Raw genomic sequence first — 22,890 nt, forward strand, 5'->3', positions numbered from 1 at the left:
TTTATTCTGGAAAAATATACAGTACGACACTTTTTTTTTCCAAAGTAACAGGATTGTAAACGTACCCTCTTCAATAATTTAAAACATACATAAATATATTCTGCTGCACTATAAAGGGATGAATGTTATGCCAATGTTGCCAAAAGTAATACTCTAATAAATTAGATTATTTCAGCCCTCTTCCAATCCAATGCTGGATGAAGACATCCCCACATTATAGAAATTCATCCATAGAGGCTATGGTCAGCCTTTCAAGCTAACATTAGTTAACCAGGGGAGAACAAGAGTCCAAGATGAGTCTCTGTTGCAAGGTTTGGACTTGCTCACCAAACTCTCAAAAGCAAACAGCGCAAACTGCAATGCCGCAAATAAAGGTCAGACCAAAAACAAGTCACGCGAGAAATCGAAACACTCTCACAAACAAATCAACGTTAAATAATAAATTGCCCGTAGCATTAGTCTGCTCGGGCACACTTTTATACCCGTGCTGATAATTGTACAATTAATGTACAGAAACATGAAACGTGGCTATTGTACCAAGAGCACTGCCACTCCGCTACGAACCCGGCCACCCGAGTTCGAGTCCAGCTTGTGGCCACCAGTGACGGATTATCTGAACCCAGTCCTGGGCATCCCCCAGGTCGATTCAGACTCAAATGAGTACAATACACGTGTGTGTGTGTAAACTATCACCACTTGGGAGACAAAGTTGGCCCGGTGTATGCCGTGCCGGCCTTTTATAGGTTTTACACACTAAAACAGCACTTGCCCCCAATAATCCGTTTAGTTTATGGGGCCTTTTTAACAGTACTATCAAAATGATGGAACTAAAAAAAATAAGGTTTTACCCTTTCTGGCAATAAAACAGGCGTTGTGTTAAGACGTTCCTTTCGCAAGGCATCCGAGTCTGCGTTAAACCACACGTACTCGTGGAAAAACGTGAGGCTACCCTATTGTGTTGACTGCAGCAGTCGCCCCGCCCCCCTCTCTGTGGGCGTGGCTGTGGGCGTGGTCAGGACGTGAGAGTATAAAAGGAGAAGTCGCGCGGCCTGCGGCCTGCGGTCGTTCTTTTTCATTATGGTGAGTAATGTTGGTGGTGGTGGTGATGATGATGCTGGTGATGATGATGATGCTGGTGATGATGATGATGATGATGCTGGTGATGATGATGATGCTGGTGATGATGATGATGATGCTGGTGATGATGCTGGTGATGATGATGCTGGTGATGATGATGATGATGCTGGTGATGATGATGATGCTGGTGATGATGCTGGTGATGATGATGATGCTGGTGATGATGATGATGCTGGTGATGATGATGATGCTGGTGATGATGATGGTGATGGTGATGATGATGATGATGCTGGTGATGATGATGCTGGTGATGATGATGCTGGTGATGATGATGATGCTGGTGATGATGATGATGCCGGTGATGATGATGATGCCGGTGATGATGATGATGCCGGTGGTGATGATGATGCCGGTGGTGATGATGATGATGCCGGTGGTGGTGATGATGATGGTGGTGATGATGGTGGTGGTGGTGGTGATGATGATGCTGGTGATGATGATGATGCTGGTGATGATGATGATGCTGGTGATGATGATGATGCTGGTGATGATGATGATGCTGGTGATGATGATGATGCTGGTGATGATGATGATGCTGGTGATGATGATGATGCTGGTGATGATGATGATGCTGGTGATGATGATGATGCTGATGATGATGATGCTGGTGATGATGATGATGCTGGTGATGATGATGATGCTGGTGATGATGATGATGCTGGTGATGATGATGATGCTGGTGATGATGATGATGATGCTGGTGATGATGATGATGATGCTGGTGATGATGATGATGCTGGTGATGATGATGATGATGCTGGTGATGATGATGATGATGCTGGTGATGATGATGATGATGCTGGTGATGATGATGATGATGCTGGTGATGATGATGATGATGCTGGTGATGATGATGATGATGTTGGTGATGATGATGATGATGCTGGTGATGATGATGATGCTGGTGATGATGATGATGCTGGTGATGATGATGATGCTGGTGATGATGATGATGATGCTGATGATGATGATGCTGGTGATGATGATGATGCTGGTGATGATGATGATGCTGGTGATGATGATGATGCTGGTGATGATGATGATGCTAGTGATGATGCTGGTGATGATGATGGTGATGCTGGTGATGATGATGATGATGCTGATGATGATGATGGTGATGATGATGATGATGATGCTGGTGATGATGATGATGGTGATGCTGGTGATGATGATGATGCTGGTGATGATGATGATGCTGGTGATGATGATGATGCTGGTGATGATGATGATGGTGGTGATGATGATGATGGTGGTGGTGCTGACGGTGCACACTCAGACAGGCTACCACTGTTGTTACTACCGTTACAACATGTACAGTACTAAGTCGGCAAGCCTGCGGCTCTCCGTGACAATTTGACATCGCGGAGAGAGCTTCCACCCTACGGCGACTTGAGATCGTTTACCGAGTTTAATCATTTAAAATGTTTAGCTCGTCATTTAAATGCTAGACGTGTGGTTGCGGCGATTTCAGTACCGCAGTAGCCCTTGTCGTGCTGCAACAAATAAAAACAAGTCCCTGCTGGATGACGAATGCCTGCCCAAGTTAGCCGTGTCGCTGGTAGCCGTGTCGCTGTTAGCCGTGTCGCTGGTAGCCGCAGCCTGGAGTCGAGCTCATTCATTGATCGTGCAGCACGCTCACGAGGCACGGTGCGCGAACCGTTCCACCGCTTATTAATGACGTGAACTGCTTCAAAGTTTAATCGCATTATGAACCTTCTGAAACCCCGTGTTACTATCGCCCGGAATGTGCCCACAATCGCAGAATCCGCATGTATACTGGAGGAATCCGATGAGCTACAAAGCTCTACTTCCCCATAGACGACGTCCACTCGTATTCGCAGATGTCTCGGAAGTTGAGCAGGAGTTGAGCCCCGCAAAATTGCTTGGGGATGGGCAACCAACACGCATAACAGGTGTTATAGGCTGCTCCAGAGCTACATTGCAGTGAAGCAATATCGGTTAATGCAGTCTCCATGCTCAAAGCTCTTCAAACCACCTCCGTCTTTACCAGGCCTGCGTGGTGCAATATAATGGTCATATAACTCACGCCGTCATGTCTTTCTATCAGTTGCTTTACTAGTTGCTACATTTGAAAAGTTCAACTTCCGTGTGAAAAAAGCACAATTTGATTAATTGTTTTTCGAGTTTATGTTAAATATCTATGTATTGTAAAGCGTGTTACTTGACGCACTTTTGAGGGCGTTCTTAAAGGAGCACATTTCGCAAACGCAGAAAAAAATATTGAACCAAGGGAAATTGGTGAAGGTGGATCGGGGTCAAAGTGATATGCGGATGCAAGTGGCGAGCATGATGGATGGAAAGTGCTTTTGGAAATTGGATCTTTCGCAAGAAACGCAAAGCAACGTAACAACGTGCCTAAAGAAACGTTCAGTTGTTGTGCCATTTATTCGCTTTGCCATTTTATCAGAAACGTGAACCACTTGATAAAGAAAATCCGAAAAGAATGCATAGAAGCATGGTAAGGTGGTGCATGCTTGGGAAATACACAGATAGAATAGGAAAAACGCCTGCATCAGAACCGAAATATTTATACTGGAGGAATCCGATGAGCGATTAAAGCTCTCTTGTCACAGATGTCCAATAGGGCCGGGTAAGAACGTTACAACCAAACGGTACAAAAACATGATAGTAGTGCATTCCCTGTCGAGAAAAGTGCAAGTGGTTACGTTATGGAAGGAGTGATGGCTTAATGGGCAATCTTGGTGACAATTGCAGCAGCAGCCAGAGGGGAAAACGCACCCCCAGACAACTCAAGAATGACCACACCACAAACGTGGAGCATCCAGATCTGCTCCTGTGCAGGACCGAGAAGCGAGTGGCTCATATGTGTGCGTTTTTGTTAGCCATTGTAAAACAATTTTATTTATTCTATGTGCGGCCTGGTTGAAAATGATGATTTCATGATAAATGTTACAATGGGAGTAAAGTTAAACAGTAATGCAGTGTTTGTAGTCTTTTAAATATTAACCACTCCGATAATAAGTTTAACACGTAGGCTTTCGCGACCAATATTATTCATAATAAAGGTTTCAAATTAACAGAGCACTGAATGCCAAATCACGATCGCAAAGCAATACTGCTGAAAGCGACCAAATTGTTAAAACAATTAAAATTCCATATAGCTCAGGAGTAACTGACAAATTAGCCCGTGTTTTGCAAAACATTACATTAAGATTTGGTACAGTACACAAAATTCAAAACTAGTATCTTGCACTAAAGACGCATTACCTAAATTATCAACAGAAGGTGTATATCGGATTAATTGTTTGTGGCAGATGCTATATTGGACAGACAGGACGTAACATCAGCATAAGACTAAAAGAACATCAAAGAAATTAAATTTTCTCAAACACAACTGTTGGCAGTGGCAGAACATGCTTGTCAACAAGGACACTCAATTGATTTTGATAACGTTGAAGTGTTGTGTAAAACTAATTATTACTTGCAAAGACTAATTAGAGAATCCATTGAAATTGAGAGGAATAGAAATAACTTTAATCGCTCTGACAGCTACAGGCTTGGAAGCGTATTATTAAATAATACATATTACAATTCCTTATAGGGGAAACATACTAATTAACGGATTACTAACGTAGCATATAATCACAATAACACACATTACAACTAATTACTAATGTACAACTCATTACTAATCATAACCATTGACTGATTACCAATCGATTATATAATTACAAGACCCCCCTCCGACTCAAATCACTGCACCTGAAATGAGTTAAGTGATGACGTCACCCTGCTACTCTATTTAAGACTGGGAGCAAGCGAGGGCTTTACCATTCTGGCGAATTGCCCGATGATGCTGGATGTAATTACCAGCGAAACGTTGTACTCAAACTGTAAATGTTGTGGATTCACTCTTCAACACACCGGTGGGCTAAAGTAGTGAACTATTTGTCTTTTGTCAACGTGACACTTTTTTGCTGATTGGCCGTGTCGGGTGGTGGAGGGTTACGACACATTTATCAATAACGCAATCTAACCCAAAAACCTTTATTATAAACACTGCGATAATGATGTATCATGCAACGGCGACTTCCATTTAGTGTCAACACCAGCGATTCTTTATCCATTACTGATTGGTTGGCGCCTGGGATACCCCGTTTCCATGCACAACAAAGCCACACTTGAGGTTCCCTGTAGGTTTTTTTTCCACCACATAGCCCTCAGAGCCGTGCCTCTTAGTCACACCACGTTAATGTCGTGTGACCTCAGCATTGCACATGTTCCAGTGTAGGACTGATGCAACAGCACGGCAGAAATTATTAACCGCATTTCTCCCTCTCTGCTTGGCCCCGAGCAATATTCAAATGTGTGACAGCTAGCCTTTTCACGATTTTATTCTGGCTCTGCTCTGCCAACAGGTGGGGAAATCCACCCGTAACTGTGAGGGCGCTGTAACTGAGGGCCCCGTGCTGACGTGGCCCTGATGGGCCAGCGGGGGGGAAAAAAGGGGGTAACGTTGTTTGATGGGGTTGCCATCTGTTGTAGCCCCGTTAGAATGTATTCCGGCAACATGTCAACTTGCAGCATGTCTACCCAGGTGAGGAAGAAAAATATTCTATTTAATTAAACCACATGTTAACATTTGCAACCAAGGTAGCATTAAATCTTGATTTGAAGCTATCGTGACTGTCAGCAGGCCATGCTTTCCTACCTGATGACGGACGCTTGTGTTGTGCCCGAAATGTTGTGATTGATTTGATACCTACGTGACTTTACCGAAATAACCAAAGAATAAGGTAGCATTAATATATGATTATTCTCTTTCGTGGATTATCAGTGTCTTCAGTGTATTTGTTTTAGCATTTAAAACTATAAATAACTGATGGGCCATTTCTCACACTTGTTGAATGAAGGTGCTTAAGATGTTACATGACGTGATAATCCTTGATAGTCTTTGGTGTTCCCAATGGGTTTGTATAATTATACTTTTTAAATAATTTGGTTTCTTGTTTATGAAGTAAAGTGTGTGATTTTTTTATTATGGTGAGGTGGCAGGATGGTGATTTGTGCATTGCGCTATAAACCTAGAGACCTGATGAGTTTGATTCCTGGGCACGGGTAACATCGATGGTGAGTGTCTGAACTGGTCCTGATCAAATCGCCTAGACAGACGCAATGTCACCAGATCTCGGAAGAGAAGCAGTGTTGAGCCTGGATCGTGCTTGGATGGGCAACCACCAGGCACTACGGTTTGTCATAGATGCCTGTGGAGGTATGTCGTGGGCAGCAGAGGCCAGTTGCATCAAAATCTGTTCTTGGAATATACTTCTACGCTACCCTCCTGCCTTGATGAACTCAAACTTACCAACGTGGTGATGTATGGTCAAACAACCCATTACTGCCACAGCATGGGTAGGCGTTCATCTAAAAGTGGATTGACAAAGGACTGAATAATATTGCAGCCCGACGTTATTTTGGATGTGCCGCATGCTCTTTGGCGAGACGGCCAACTTTTCGTTCCGCACGGTGCTCGCGCTTGTTTATCAACTGAATATTATTGGCAATCTGAACGGAACCATTTTCCTCAACTCGAGTAACCTGCCACGTGAGGTGCTTCTGGAGTGTGCCATTTGGTGCACAGCTGACAAAAATGGCCATCAGTCCGGCAATACAATTTAGCGGACTCCACAGATCTTTCGACGGTATCCTAGTCCTCATTTCAAGGGTGGCTGAAAATGGTCCATAAATTCAAACGCTCCCTTGCTGCAGAAATATACTCCTTCATAGCAGTTTGCTTCAGAGTGGTGTTTGGTGTGCTGAAGCAATTTATATTGTATGGTGCTTTGTGCTCTTTCCAAAATCAATTCCCTTGCAAATTGCCCTTTAATCAGCTTACTGCATTCATGTGTGCATGGCCGCTCTTTGCCAGGCCAAAGCAGGACACGTTGCACATATTTTCAAGCATTACATTTCACTGTTTACAGCCATGACCCAATTTATTGTTTAAAAAAAAAAGTAATCGGCAGTTGTCTGTCCTTAACCAAGTAGATTTAATAATGTGTGGCAAGATTGAGCCTGGATGTGCAAATCGGTCATCTGTTAACTTGCCAAACAGTTTCTTTCTCTCAGGAATGCTCAGGATAATTGTTCACACACCCCGCACACCGAGTGTGGAACCCGGTGACGTGAATTGGACACAAATGAATTGTTTTTGTCGCTCCAGCGTTAAAATGGTTATTTTTTTACAATTTGTGCTGCATGTTGGTAAGCAGCACTTCAGTTTACATTTCTGAAATTACCTTTTTTAAAGTACAGTACTCGCCATATTCATAATTAACTGCCGTTTTATGACAAAAGATCGATTATCTAGTGGCTTTGGTAGGGATGGGGGCATCGGATTTCCAAAAAACGCCAGATAATCACTAATCATTTAAAGTAGCTTATTTTGCACATTCTTACATGACATGTTTTTAGGTGTTGTACTTTTTTATGTTTAAAATGTGTTTTACTATGTGAAGTTGACATAAAAAATACACAAATGGGCAAAAATAAATATCCTACTTTAAACAGTTACTGTATTTACCGTACTATACTTAACACTCCAATCTCCAAGACTGCTTGGGGTGACGAATATACCTTCAGTATTTTTTATTGTGTAGTATTTAATGTACTAAATATAATTTTTTAACACCGAATCAAGCATAACTACTTTTTTGTCGCACAGTGCCGATCGCCGGACTGGTTTCAGGCTTTGGAGCGGTTTCGCCAGATCGTTTTGCGACCACCGGATAATGTTGGAAGCCAGATAATGTTGGAAGCCAGATAATCGATGATCATCTGTCGATGGGGGGGGGGGGGGGCGGGATATTTTTTGCAAGTAGCCCTCCTTGAGAAACGGGGAGATTTATGTTTTGAGAACATGTGGGGTGGGTCCTTGATAAATGCCCTTTGAGTTGTGCCTTTCGGTGTCGATAGGCCCGTCCCATGTACCATGTGTATCTTATGCGAGAGGACATCCACCACAAAGAGGTGGAGTGATGAAATCTCGTGTGTGGGTCTGTGATGGATTTTTGGATTGCAGTGACCATGAGACCGCTGTGTTACACTACATTGCGGCGCAAACGGAAATACAAAAATATAAGAAATGTACGCGTTTTGTTTCGATGAAGGGGCTGCTTTTCTTTATTAAATACCGAATGTATCAAATGTTCATGAGTGGTGGTGGTGGGTGGAGGGGAGAGGAGTCCTTCGTCCAGCAATGGCTTGATCATAGCTGACAATAATGACCGTATATAAATACTTATTCGACGCGTTCATCTGCTAGTGTGGTATTCTTTAAATTACTTGAAATTGCTTTTTGGCTTGCAAATTAACTCCAGGGCCATGGTGATGTTTTGCAATGAACTTTGGCAACGGCGAAAACCTTGCACAATCATTGCCATCCTGCTAGCATGTGTGTTTTTTTCTGGCAGACTTTGTAGCCAATGACTTGCCATTGCTGCGCAGGATAAGATTCACAGGTAGGGTCTGTTAATGACTTGAGAATTCGATGTGCCCCGAGCTTCAGAGTGATAGTAGCCACAACCTAACCTCCCACAGTTTCCCCACCCCTAGCCTAGTAGCCCATCTTGATACGCCAAAGTGTAAATCTATTATTCTTGTACCAAAGTTGGATTTTCATTTGTGGGCATATTACAGTTGTATTAATAGATTTGTCTCATTTTTATGCTAAAGCATTATAATCGTACTAAATACTTTGAGTATCTAATGTTCAGTTGATTAAAATTTTACAGAATGTTGCAGTTGACATAATTGAGTAAACGAGATTCTTACAAGCAAAATGGAACATGGGAAGACATGTGATGTGTGAGTGTTGGGTGTCTCGTGTTTGGTGTCAGGCGCGTCTGACGTGTGCGATAGTGAGTGGCTGGCGAGGGTCTGTTCGCCCTCGGTACAATACAAATTAAATAAAATGTGCCATCGTTTTAATTTTGGCATTTGTGCGGAGCTTTGGTGGGCAATCATCCGTTAGGTTCTGGACGAATCGTGGTTCTTCCGAGTCCTCTTTGTCCTTTGCCGTTTATATAATGGCAATAAATTTGTATCGTCATTCGTGGAGGTTTTTGATGGTGTTATCTGTTCCAAAGGTTCGTGTGGAGTAAAGCCCCCCCCCCCCCCCCCCCATTTGTTCCGCCACCACGGGTGTTTTGTGCAACACTGCAGTGCACTGTGCATCGGTTCATTGCTGCTCAGTTAAGCCTTTTGAGTGCCTTTTTTAAAAACAAGCCACTTCGTGAATACCGCATTACTACATTGGTCATGGTGAAGTAATAGTTTAGTAATGACACATACATGTTGTGTGTTTTTAAGAGGAGCACTGTTTTGATTTTAAAAGAGAAATCCAATGTACAGTACATATACAGCTGCATGAGTGGGCCTCTGTGTCGTGGGGTCCATTAGACCATACTTCACCACACTGGTCTGTGCATGTTGGTGAAGGCGGCCAGCAAGATGTAGCGGCATTATTACGCGCAACATGTGTACTTACCTGCGTACCAGTATTGTATGGGTCACGTACACTCACCTCTAGTGGCGCCCTCAGTGTGTAGGGGGCTGTTGAGTGACAGTTGTACGACCCACGACTACAATAACCGTTAACCAGGGGTGAGAGGGCCAGAGCCCACTGAGGGAGGGGGCTGGGGGGCCAACGGTCGGACCCAGACCCTCTCGAGAGGACGCTTGGGAGAGGAAGGATATAAAGGGCAGCAGCTCTCCCAGCATGAGTCAGTCCGCACTCACCTCAAGACTCGAAGACCTCTAGATAGTGCCCTGGAACTTCCGTGCCCTTGCCCTTGTCAATGCCAGGTCCGAACGGCCCAGTGGCGGCACCCGTTACCCGGGCATGGTCGGGTGACCATAGCCTCCCCTAGGTCCCTTAGATGGAGGAATTCCCGATAGCGGCGTAGAGTGTGAGGGCACACTAAGAGTGAGGACGTATCATCCTCTAGGCTATCGGGTGGGAGAGGCCGTTACCTCTCTGTGTTAGGGACGTTCTCTGTCGTTGGAGTAAATTAACGGTGTTGCCTACAAAGAGAAGTCTCTGCCTACTTTGTCAACACTACAGATGCAAGAAGAATTTTGCTCCACTGTCCACAATATAGCTCCAGCAGCCAATAACAACCCGCTTTACTCACGCTGGTCACCTATTCAAGCACTCTCCAGGCTCAACAGCGCTTGGATGCCGAAAGTGGTTGCATGCCAGATGATTTGGTAATGCGTGATTTTTCTCATAGGTATTTAAATGTAGAGTGATGCTTTCTTGTTTGCAGAAATATTGGTTCATTTTAATAGTTGGTGGATATTTATTTTAAGTGTTAACCGTGGGAGTTTTTTCTTACAAGACTGTCGCATGACTCGGTGACGTGAAATTGACACTGCCCTTAATTCACTTGCGAGGAGGTTGAGCAAAAGGGTAAATGGGTATTAAATAAATAAATAAATGTGGTGAAGAAATTACTACCGCGCCTTATTAAAAGATTTAAACCATGCGTCGTCACAGCATTGTGAAAGATAGCAGTGGCTTAAGGAGGCCTTCATCCAGCAATCGAATGACCATGGCTCACGATGGGGAAAGCCAACCAATTTGGATGTACGTCGCTTTGAAATGTGGGTTTTTATATTAGGATTTTATGAAACAACACAAACATAGGCCCAGTAACAACGCTTTAGGTGATGGAAGAACCAGACAGGGATAAACTCGTGGGCCCTCTGATCAGACGTGACCACTTTATACAAGACGGGGGGGGGGGGGGGGAATGTAACCAGGGTTTAGGAAGGAGGTTATACATCTAACACCTCTTTCACACAAAGGATTCGCATCCGGGAGCCAATATGCTTTTACCTGGGGGGGGGGGGAAGGGGTGGTGAGGAAGATGGTGGGGGGGGGGGGGGGTACATTCAACTTACGGAAGGTAGTCTCAGGCCCGCAAGGGAAACAAGAGTCAGGGGGTGAGGGGGGTGCTGGGGGTCGCTCTCAAATTGTAAAACCATAAGTGCAGTCGTCGTACGTCCACCTTCCCCCACCACCACCTGCCTGAAAGTCTCCCTCGCCGGGACATGGGTTAATTACCCATCTCCTTCGGTCCCTGTCTCCCAAGCCCCTTTTTTTCTGGGTTCATTCACCTCAGGTGTTGTGCCAAAGAGGAGCATTTGGCATCAAACTCCTTCTTAGCAATGTGTTTGTAATGCATTCTGTGATCTTCAGCAGTGACAAATGTAGCCGTGGTGTGGAAATGTAATGGCTGAAGGGGGAGCATGCTGAGAATTGCATTTACAGTTTTTGTAACAGGAACGCTTTATTGATTTTTTCCCCCTGTGCTTCCTCCCCCTTTTTGTTTTTTACGTCTCCCCACTCAGGCCGAATCTGCGGATACTTGGAAAGATGCGAAGAGCATGTACGAGTTCTCGGCGAAGGACATCGACGGAAATGAAGTGTCATTAGAAAAATACAAGTGCGGGCTTTTTTTAATACTTTACACAATCAGTAAACAGCGTTCACAATAATTCTCAGACAATCCAATGTTGATGACATGTGAGCATGCAGTTTGTTGCTGTTGGGCATTTTCTGCAATTAAAACATATTTTAATTGATACAGGGCTTCATTGATCAGTGGCGTGCCAAACATTTGGAAGAGTCGGAATAATTATTTTCAAATGCGTTTTGCCCTGACACTACCCATCGGCGTCCATTTATAAATGTTGAACTACTTTCGCACCGTACGTAGCCAACTGCTAATCGGAGGTGTCGCTATTTAAATACTTCCGAAGACGTGCATGTTTGAAAGCGTTACATCGTCTGTTCATCAGCACAATTATTTGTTTATGTTCTCACACTGGCAGAGGGCTAAGTCTGGTCTTGCCTACAAATGCCATGGCAATTTTGATTGAATAATAGCTGAAGGTCACATGAGTTGCTGACTTGCATTATTGATTTTAAACATGTAGCCTTTTTTTTTTCAGGAACGCAGTCACCTGACCACTATCATTCTTTGGGTCTTTCAGTAAAGTCACGTAGATAGATTCAAATAAAATGAATTCCTGCAGTCACGAAAGCTTTAAGTCAAGACTTTATTATCAGTTGTAAGACTTTATCCTGTAAATAACCCCCATAGTTGAATTGCAGTCACCCTCGTCATCTTTGAGTCATGACACAGTTACAGGCAAACGGCACACCCTGTGCTCATTCGGTATCTGTCATGAGTACTCTCTATAGAAACAACAGCAGCACAAACCACAAGAAGGAAGTGCACGCATATTTCGGTGGTTAACCATGTGTAACTGGGACTCGTGTGGGTGTACGTGGGGAGCGATAGTGTAGCGGTTAGCGCACTGCGCTACGAACCCTACAGCCTGAGTTCGATTCCCGCTCACGGCCAACACCAGTGACTATTATCTGAACCGTCTTGGGCCTCCCCTAGGTGGACTCGGCCTCAGAGGTACCTGATGCAATGTGTAAACATCACCACTGGGAAGAGGCAGGCGGCCGGGCTTAGTGCTGGCCACCCACCCCCTTGTGTGCCGTGCTGGCCTTCGTAGGTGCTCGCTAACGGCACTTGACCCAACAGTCTGTTAAGGCTATACAGAAGATCTTTGTCTTTGTGGGTGTATATGTGTGTGTTGGTTTCGTGGCTCGCGTGTGCGCGCTTCCTCTGCTGCGTGAAACATTGGTTTGTGCTCGTGATCTGTAAATCCAGCACCATGATTTAAACTCCCGGCCCACGGCTAACATCAGTGGCAACATAATCTTAACTGTTCCTCAGCCTTGTCGGATTTGACTCGGGCTTAAATAAAGTAACTGATGCAGTGTGTACCAGACCTGAGACCATTACAATTGTAATTTGTATAATCGCATTGTCATTGTAAGTTCAATTGACAATACTGCCGTGATTGTTATTCTAATAGACTCCAGGTCTGGAGTAGATTTGTACACTGATGAGACAAAGGTGGCCAGGCACGGTCCTGGCCACAACCTGCTGGCCTTCATAGGTGCTCTAACAGTCTATTCGGGCTTTAAGGGAAACTGTCTTTTGTTCGGGTACTGGTGTACTATCTCGGCGACCTGGATTCCATTCCCAGCGATGCGTGACTTCAGTGGCAGGTGGTGTCTGAACCTGTTTTGGAGTCTTAAATGCGTGCAAAGGAGAGACAAATGTGGCCAGCTGTGGCGTTGGCCACACCATCTGCTCGCATGCTGTGTTGGCCTTTATAGTTGCTCACTAACAGCAGTTGCCCCCAACACTTTGTTTGTATGCGTGTGTACAAATTATTTGATGCCACGTTGCCAGTGGGGCACAAGTAACGAAACACGACACTCGTCAACAACAGCCTTTATAAAATATAATCGACCACGTTTTAGGCAATAGCCCTTAATGTGTCATGAACTACCATGCCCTGAAACCTTGCCAATTTATGTAATTGTTTTTTCTTTTTAAGGCAGTGTTGTTGAAGTTTTTAATTTCCTGTACAGAGCCATTTTATAATCCGCTTATAGAGTTAAGGCCTCCGTGTAGTTTGTCGGGGTTGTTTGACTGGGTGGGTTGGTTGAAGCAGGTGGGAATATATAATGTACATTCCACGAGCAGATTTTGCTGCAGCTGCCCACAACATAGCTGCCCGTCCAAGCGCTGTCTATGCTTATTCCTATTTTGGCCTCTTGAGATCTGTTGATTGGTCATGATTTCAAGTGATTTGTTAATTTGGCAATTGTTTATGGACAGCCCCAAATTTTGCAGCGACCAGTCCGTTTTATGTCCTAGTCTTGTTTGATTACCCTTGGAATGAATGAAAAATATCTTATCGTTCCAAATTTATTTTTTTATTTCCCATTGCCTCCCCATGGTGTAACGGTTGGCGCACTAGACTTGCAATCCAGAGTTTGCCGGTTTAATCCGATGCCTGGCCATGGCAGTTTAAACAATGGGACACGCTTCTTAATTCCTTCGTGCCTCTGACCACCCCAGCAGTGCCAATGGGTACACCATGTCAGTCGATTTGGCAGGTTTATGTGTGGTGGAGTAAAGTGTGGGTACACACGTCCTAATACATTTGACCAGCGTGGAAGAGCAGACCAAATTACCCCCTCAACCTAATCAAATTGTAAGTGAAAAAGGCCTTTCCTCTAGCAATGGTGGGAACAAGTAAATTGCAGGACCTGCTCCTTTACCTACTTTTACCACCTGCCCCCCCCACCCCACTTGCAGAGACCACGTTTGCATCGTGGTGAACGTGGCGTCGAAATGAGGGAAGACTGCCGTGAACTACAATCAGCTCGCTGCTCTGCACAAGCAGTACGCTGAGAGCCACGGCCTCTGCATCCTCGCCTTCCCCTGCAACCAGTTTGGCAAGCAGGTAGGGGTATGCCAGTATACAGGAGGTCGTGAGTTCGATCCTGACCTAGATGCCTGTATATTTGCATGGGTCCTCTGGTTTTCCCTCCATATTTAGAACCAACATGCGTTCAGAGTTTGGCTGCTGTACGTTTCCATATGATAAGCCACTTCCTTGAGCTATCATTTGTGGCCAGCTCCCTTTTGAAAAAGTGCTTTTTCTAGTTCTGTGAGCCTTACCTGGTAAAATATATATATATATATTTTAAAGAATAGTAGCTCCATTGCTAGCCCAAGCCGTGGCCTCCGCTCGGCTTTGTATCATTGCAAGAAGAATCTCGCAGTACTGGAAGGAGGGGGTTAACTGCATATAAATGTATGTTCTTGAGTGGTGTATGGTTGGTCAACTGAGACTTAACGGGATCTTTTTTAATGCATGTATGTTTAACTTATTTCACACCCTACGTAGCCAACCATGCCAATCAGTTGGCTACGGGAAGACTTGCTGATTTTCCAGAACGTCAGCTACTTTAAAATGGGGATAACAATCCTGGGAAAACCACGACTGGTGGAAGCCACCCTTGTTTTGTCACAAGTCAAAACACTCAATTGGGTGGAACTACCAACAGTGGCTGTATGACGACTGGTGGCTCATGGGGCTGTTAAAGCTGCAGACACTGATCTGCACGCGCTGCCGTCCTGATTTCTACGTCATGGACAGGAGAAGGCAGTGCCATAATTTCCCAATTTTGTACTGTACAATGCTTCCAACATCCATGTTAAGCCGCAATGACCAGCATGGTGAAGTATGGTCAAACAATTCCCACCAACGTGCATGGTGTGGGGGAGGCCCTCATCCAGCAGTGGATTGATAACTGGCTGTACGTGTACACATGGCACTTACGTGCCAATGTCTTCTCATTTAGTTAAGCAGGCAAATTCTGGGCTGGAGTCGTATTTTTTTATCTCATCAGCAGTGTGGCCTGTTATGCACACGTTTGTTTTTATAGACCAGGGGTTGGCAACCTGTGGCTCGACTTCACCACCGCAGTGCATTGCGACTCTTGAAATATTTAGTTTTTTGACCGATTAAAAAAACCTGCTTTTCTTGTTATTTTGGTTGCCAACCCTTGTTCTCGACGTCGGAGGCCAGAGCACTCCTCTTGCACAGGTGGGGTGGGGGCTTGTTTCAGGTCTTTCTGTGTACGTGACGGACACCAGGAACCGGGCACGGACGCGGAGATAAAGGAGTTTGTGCAGCAGTACAATGTGAAGTTCGACATGTTCTCCAAAATCGACGTCAACTCTGACAGCGCGCACCCACTGTGGAAGTGGATGAAGAGCCAGCCCAACGGCCGGGGCACCCTGTACAAGTGCGTCTCGCTTGCTGCTCTTTCACTCGCTTGTCTGCAACGTTGCCAACGGCTTTTTTAAAGCGGAAATGTTGATGAGCAAACCGTGAAAAGTCACTCACTCGGTGGATCTTCTAAAAATGCCACCGGACAAATTACATGGGCAGTATCGCGTGTTCAGGGGTGGTGCATTTCGCCACTCGTTGCAGAGGTTCAGAGTTCAAATAGAGTAACCACACTGGTTACCACAGTGGCAAGATGTTAACTACCTCACCTGGTATACAGGAGGTCGTTGGTTCGATCCCGACCCTGATGCCTGCTGTATATTTGGAGTTTGCATGCTCTTGCCGTGGTCGTGTGGATCTTTATCCAGGTCCTCCAGTTTTTCCCTCCACATTTTAGAATCAACGTGTGTTTCGAGAATTTGGCTGCTATTAATTTACACGTGATAAGCCACTTTGAGCGATGTATTTGTGGCCAAATCGCTTCTGAAACAGTTATATAGCCAAGTGGGCCTTACCTGGTAAAATAAAAATAGTTTAGTTTTTAATACTGCGGGTGTAATTATAATACGCGCTTCGCGTGAGACACTAAAGAATCGCCTGATGTAATTCGCAAAAGTAGGACATTTGTGTGTGTGGGAAACAGGGGTACAAATTTGACAATTGTCACATTACTCATTTGGGATTGCATAGTAATCACCGCCTCTGCTGGCAGACTAATTCCCCAGGTCACTCTTGCAAATTATACTCCTGGTCTCTCCTGGATTCTCACCTGGTTAAACAAATAGACTTGAAACATGATTTTAAATGTTGTCAGCTGATACAGAATCATTGGTACATACCTGCAATCATGTCCACAATATGCTTTACCGAGTATGGAACGTAATAACTTGATGCAGGATCCTGAACACATACTTGGTATTGCTCCTAAAATCTGTATAATGTCCTTCTCATAAGTCTTTATTTACTCAGCCCATCTGCCTCTGAAATGATGTAGCTGCCAAATGTTTCGCTCCTACAGATGAGAAACCACCTGCAATGCGCCTAAACCGGCTTTAAAAACACGGGAGTGATTTTCTGTTAACGTAGCCCTCTCCAAATTCTTAGCAGTTTGCGCTTGTGCAAAAAACATTGTATTGTTTTTGCGATTCATTACAGCGATACTGACAGTAGGTGGCGCTGTGTGTACTATGTTTCTATACGATTTTTAAATGTTTACATTAACTTAACAGTTGTTAATTGAGATCATTGGTGGTCTTTATGCAGTGGTGGAGAAAAATGTTGCTAAGATTATAGCCATAATTATTTCTCAGGGCCCATTGTAATGTAATTATTTCTGTAAACAATGAAGTTTACATTTGATTTTCATTCCTTCTCAGTGCAATCAAGTGGAACTTTACAAAGGTATGTTGTCGGTCATACTTGTTGACATATATTTCTAATATAGCGTGACACATTGCTGATATTCATGGAAGGTATTGTTGTAAGGTTATGCGAGGTTGGAAACAACCCTTTCTGCGGATGGGCATTTACAAACCCTGTATTTGTGCGAGTTGTAAACTCTGCTTGTCAAAATGTTTTGACCACCCTCGTTTATTAATTGGAGGTTGTTGGGGCTTATATTTTACGTTCCGTGTGTTCGGTGGCCTTTTCCCCCCATCTCCATTCGTCCTCAAAAAATAAATGTCAATTCCTGGTAAAAGAGATTAATCATCAATTCACTTTTAATATATTGGTTCACATTGAGCTTGTATGTACGTTGAACGGTGTCCATGATGATAAACTGCTAAATTCTGTATCGTGTGCGTGTCTTCCAGTTTCTCATCAATAAGCAGGGACAGGTGGTCAAGCGATACAGCCCAGTGGATGATCCCGTGGTAAGCGTCTCTCCTTAATTCTAGATTTGAAGTTTTCGTGACTGCAAGGATTCATACTCTTTGGGTTTTTTCGGTAAAGTCACGTAGGTAAAAAATCAATAAAATAAATGAAAAAAAAACTTGATAAAGCAATTTTGCTGTGACGGTTTCCACCTGAAGACGGAAGTTTGTGTTTCCTCTGAAACGTGATTTCATTTTTTTCATTTATTTTATAGATTTTTTTTAGTCTCTCCTTAGTTTAGTGCGAATAATATTTGTTATGCTTCTTGATAGTTTTTTTTATATACAAAGTAAAGATCTAATTTTGCTTATATGTTACACTGCTATTCAAATGTTATTAAAAAGGAGCTACAAATGTTGATTTCTCGTTGCTTACTTTAGTGGTTCCATAGGGTTGTTTCCGTAAGGAGAGTTGTAATGTTTCTGTCACGTGTCGGCAATATCGGTAAAAAAAACACATTGCCTAGCGCAGGGGTGGCCAACCTGTGGTAGACCAAAAGCCAAGAAGTAACCATGAGTTATGCACAGCCAAGTATATGTGTTGACAGTTTTCGCACAGCATAGAAGACATTAACTATTCTTTGCTACTGTGATAGTACGTTCTACGTTATGTCCCCTTCGATTGAGCCACATGCGGCTCTGGAGACGCCAGTTGGCCCACCGCTAGGTCTCGGGTGGCTCCCAGGGCTCATATTTCCAGGTTTTTCCACGAGGTGGCAGATGCCATGTTTCATCTCGTGTAACAACGCCCCTGCCACAATTGCTCATTAGATGAGTAGTGAGATGTTAATTACTGAGGCTACTAAGGCCCTCCCTGCTTGCATGGAACATTCACAAACACAAGCCCCCTACTTACAAAGGAAGCCACCATTGTTGAGTTGAGGTGTGCCTGTGCTGAATGTGTAAAATGGTTCATTATTTTAATGCATGTTCCTACACAAACTTCTTGTATTGCAGGGGATTGAGAAGGACTTCCTGCCCATTTTGTAGGCTTTTCTTTTAGGCCTTGCCAGATTCTCCCCTCCGACATTCCTACCCAAGCCCGGCATAAACTTCTTCGTCTTGACTTTTGGCTGCTCGTTCGCCAGCCTCGCCCACGTGCTTGGAGCCAATGAAGGGTGGCCCCACAAACCAGGAATCCTGGGAGGGCTGCCCTGAAAGAGAGCGGCGTGCAGACCGCTCGATCCAGCAGGGGCGACGGCAGAGCGCGTGTGGTCATTGTCACGCGAAGGCCGGCAAAAAACCGGCTCTGTTGCTTTCTTTACAAAAAAAATTGTTTCAGCTTTTGATATGCTTGTCTGTGCTGATGGTAGGATTGAACTGCTATGCTCTCTTTGAAACTCGATGGATAATTGGCTTCTTGTAATTTGCAGGCAATAAGGAAACCCTTTGTAAAATAGGTAACTATTGGATTTCAACAAGCTTTGGGCTTCCGTTATTAGCGGCTGCCATGTGTAGTTTAGCGTTATCTTGCGCAGATGTTGCGACAATTAAGTTTCCTTAACGATGTTAGATACCAGTGCACACCATGAAATTACAAGTGACTTCATATTGCCAAATCATTTCAACTTGAATAGAGTAAATTATTGGTTGTACAGTTGCTTTTTTTACTTTAAAATGGCTACTTAAATGTGCGTGTTATTTCATAAAACTTAATTAAAAATGCATGTTTATGCATGTTTGTTCAATTCGACAAAACAGATGTTCATGCTAAATAGTAACTTGCACATGGTGTTTCTATCTATCCCAAGGTTGTGTGATTTTTCAAGATCGCGGTTGTATCAGTCATTAAGACAGACATTGTATGCGGTTTTAATAGTTTGCTTTTTCCACCACACTATTGGCAGGGATTTTGTCACGTGCTTTGGGATCCCACAGTGCCCTGTGGTCCTTGTACCATTTTTTTGTTGTAAATTTCACTGTACCGTAATAAATCACACAAGTCTTAAACAATTGTTTGCTAGAACCAATAAAAATCAGAAAAAAGTGTGGCCATTTCTGTTGCAATGTCATTTGTGTTTCCTCTGACCATATCACCAGGAACGCATTCCATCTTGTTAGAGCTTGGACATTGATTGTCTTCATGAGTGTCCATCCATAAGCATCTAGCTTGCAAGAGCAACATCGTGGGAAACAGGCCAATGCAGTAAAATCCATCTTTGTATTATACTCATGTGCTCTGCCTTGGAAAACCTGCACTAAACAGTGTGGAGTGTCGTATACTATATATCGTACTGCATTAGAAAAAAGTTGCTGGCTGGCACGCAGGATACTTGCTTTCCACAGCGTTGAGCACATGCATCGGCAGTGTTTGTAAAAAAAAAATTTAAATCGCCAATCAAACCAAATCATTCGGAAGGCACTTAACATTGTCAGATCTATGAAGCTAAGCAAGGTCGAGTCTGGATAGTGTTCAATGGGAGCAACTACTGTGTGAAAACCTTGGTGCAGTATCCAAGGCGTATCCAGTGTATTATAGTTTGCTACCTGCCTTCATACCACACTTGCCAGCATGTTCAAGTACTGTATGGCCAAGTGTATGCCCCACACTGTGGGGAGGCCCACTCGTGGTAGAAACTCAATATTACGGTGGTAGGCGGCGAGTCTCCATCGTGCAACCACTCTTGGCAAGCAAATTGTTGGGTGCAAATACTTTCCACTGGCGGCCCCGAAGCCGTGATTGCAATTTCACGTAGCTATGGGAGGAATGTCTGAATGGGGGGTGGAGGGAACGTTGCCAACTTCAAACAAAGTGGTTCATATTTTATTGACCCAGGAGGGATTATGGGATTTGAACTCTAACCTTCCAATTGCGAGCCCCCCATGTCTACCAGGGCTACGGAGCTGGATAACTGCACATCATGGCTGCTCTTAACTAATTTATTGCCGAGTCCTAAGAGCTTCCACAAATTGGATGGCATACACTTATCCTTCTGATGGCCAAAACATCCGTAATGAGCCCACATCCACGCAATCGCCTTCATCCACCTGCATTGGCCAGCGTGGTGAAGTATGGTCAAATGACACCCACGACCTCCAAGATGGTGTCATCCAGCCGTTGATTGACGAAGGGACTACGTGTACGTTCTTTTCGCGTGTGAAATACATGTTTTTTTTAAATTACGCATTATTTTGTACGCATGTATGTTGAACCGCACCTGGCCAAATCGTGCTTCTTCAATAGACGGCTCTTAGAATGGGGAAAAAAGTGATTTAGAAACACAACAATTGAGACTTTCAGGAGGGCTCTGCGTTGGGACGTTTAGGAGAAACCCACGCATATAAGGGTTAGCACTTCGCACACAAACCAAGTAACTCCATGTGGCCCGAGAACCATGGCTGTACTGCCATCTCCTAGCCACTGCTTATCTTGCAACGTCATGCCCAGATCAGCTGGTATGCACTGGAAGTGGCCGAGTCCCATGTTAAAGGCTCGGCCACCCTTCGAAACTTATATTCAAGTCGACCTATTTTGGTGCAGTATTTAACACCAGTGACAATTAAGTGATGGGCATTGAGGCCTTTATCCATACACAGAAGAGGCATAACTCCAGGTGAATGCATGATATACAAAAGCAGGTGGGATTGTTAATCATTCTTTTCATATTTTAACTTTTGTTGAAGGTTTGTTTAACACGTAGTCTTTCGCGACCAATATCCATAATATACGGTTTTTTGGGTTGGATCGCGTAAATATATAAACGTGCCGTTAAATCCCGCCACCACCCGACAGCCAATTAGTAAGGTTTGTCACGTGAACAAAACATGTCATTTCGTTACTAATTCACTCGTGTGTTAGAGAGTAAACCCACCTCCAGTACTTGAATTGTAAATATTGTCGGTTTACTGAACTAGTAACGAATTGGCATATTTTGTTTACGTGACGTACTATTTGGCTGTGGCGGGTTTAGCAACATTGCAATTTACGCGATCTAACCCAAAAAGATATCGGTTGAAGATTTGTTTACACTTTATTTTTGTGTACTGTATACCACTCCCCATGAGTTTTATATAGGCCACTATTTTCAACAAGGTCACACTACGGGGTAGACGAGTGTCAGTCCTCCATCTCGGCACATTCCGGGTGATTTGGGTCAGAGGCAAGACACGTGTCTGCTGGCATTCCGCTGATCACGCTGCAGTCGCGTGTCTCAGTCAATCCCACCTTTGCCACACTGTGTGCTTCCATATTGATGAGATAACAAGCCCGAAGGCACATTCCTTTTGAATTAAAAAAACGTCAAGCATGTACACAACCTCACTGGACGGACACGATAGAAACCCACTTTATCTGTAGCCTATTTCATTACGCCATAAATCCTGATTATGGGGATTAAACAAAACACGATACCAGATTTTTGAGAAACGTAGAAACGAACACGAAGGAAAACAATTGATGTGGGACAATTTTAGAAGCTTCACGGAACTCCTCGAGACGCACTGAACATCGCAAACGATGGAAAGCATCTGTCATGGGCATCAAACTTCATTTATGAGGATGACACAAGGTAGATAGAACAACAGACAAAAGCCTGCATGTTTTGAGAGAAAAGTGAATGAATGAAAATAATAGAGGGAGTACGACGTCTACAACTTTCTGCGAGAGAATATATCTTATTTGTCTCACACTCATAATTAATCTGCACAGAACCATTTCTCCTTTGACCTCATTTTACTGCATACTAACGTGTTAGAATTCTTCACTCAATCGGGGGGAATGCACGTAAACCCTGAAATAAATCCCTACCAAAACGAATGTCTTTCATGTCAAGTCAATACTAATTAATGGACTTGGTAGTGGTGTAAATACACCACATTTATCGATCAGTATGAAAGCGTTCTCACAGAGATACGGGATGTGGCCTACGGGTTACTTGCCCCAAAAAGTGAAGGACATTTCATAACAGGCAAGTAATGTATGCCTCAATATTTCGCTTTTGACATTTAGGGCCGCGATTATGAACTCATGGGGAAATCCGTCATGGGGAAGTGCGCAAAAGCTTTTCGGGGGCAAGGCAGAGGCTGTGGGCATTTTTCGTCGACACAACACAGGAATACACAACGTGAAACAAATGCCTTACTGACACCACCAGGTTGACCAGAGATGTGGACGTGTTGGTTGCTGTGAGAGTGCAATAATAACCAGTGGTAAAGT

General features: G+C 44.0%; 1 protein-coding gene across 4 annotated transcripts; it reads left to right on the forward strand.

The window, feature by feature from the left end:
* The first annotated feature begins 975 nt into the window (after positions 1–975).
* Positions 976–19,730, forward strand: GPX4 (glutathione peroxidase 4). Of its 4 annotated transcripts, none has more exons than XM_032970630.2 (7): positions 976–1,080; positions 11,536–11,630; positions 14,379–14,526; positions 15,726–15,877; positions 17,238–17,262; positions 17,676–17,735; positions 18,693–19,730. In XM_032970630.2, the coding sequence occupies exons 1-7, from the start codon at positions 1,078–1,080 to the stop codon at positions 18,723–18,725; spliced, it is 516 nt and encodes a 171-aa protein (XP_032826521.1). In that variant the 5' UTR covers positions 976–1,077; the 3' UTR covers positions 18,726–19,730. The 4 variants fall into 4 exon arrangements, with proteins under 4 accessions (XP_032826521.1, XP_032826518.1, XP_032826517.1 ...); XM_032970627.1 differs by lacking the exon at positions 976–1,080 and adding an exon at positions 3,900–3,986; XM_032970626.1 differs by lacking the exon at positions 976–1,080 and adding an exon at positions 5,675–5,716.
* The last annotated feature ends 3,160 nt before the right edge of the window (positions 19,731–22,890 follow it).

The sequence above is a fragment of the Petromyzon marinus genome, chromosome 44 (assembly GCF_048934315.1).
Source record: "Petromyzon marinus isolate PM22_M1 ecotype Great Lakes invasive population chromosome 44, UKy_Petmar_22M1.pri1.0, whole genome shotgun sequence".
NCBI lineage: Eukaryota > Metazoa > Chordata > Hyperoartia > Petromyzontiformes > Petromyzontidae > Petromyzon > Petromyzon marinus.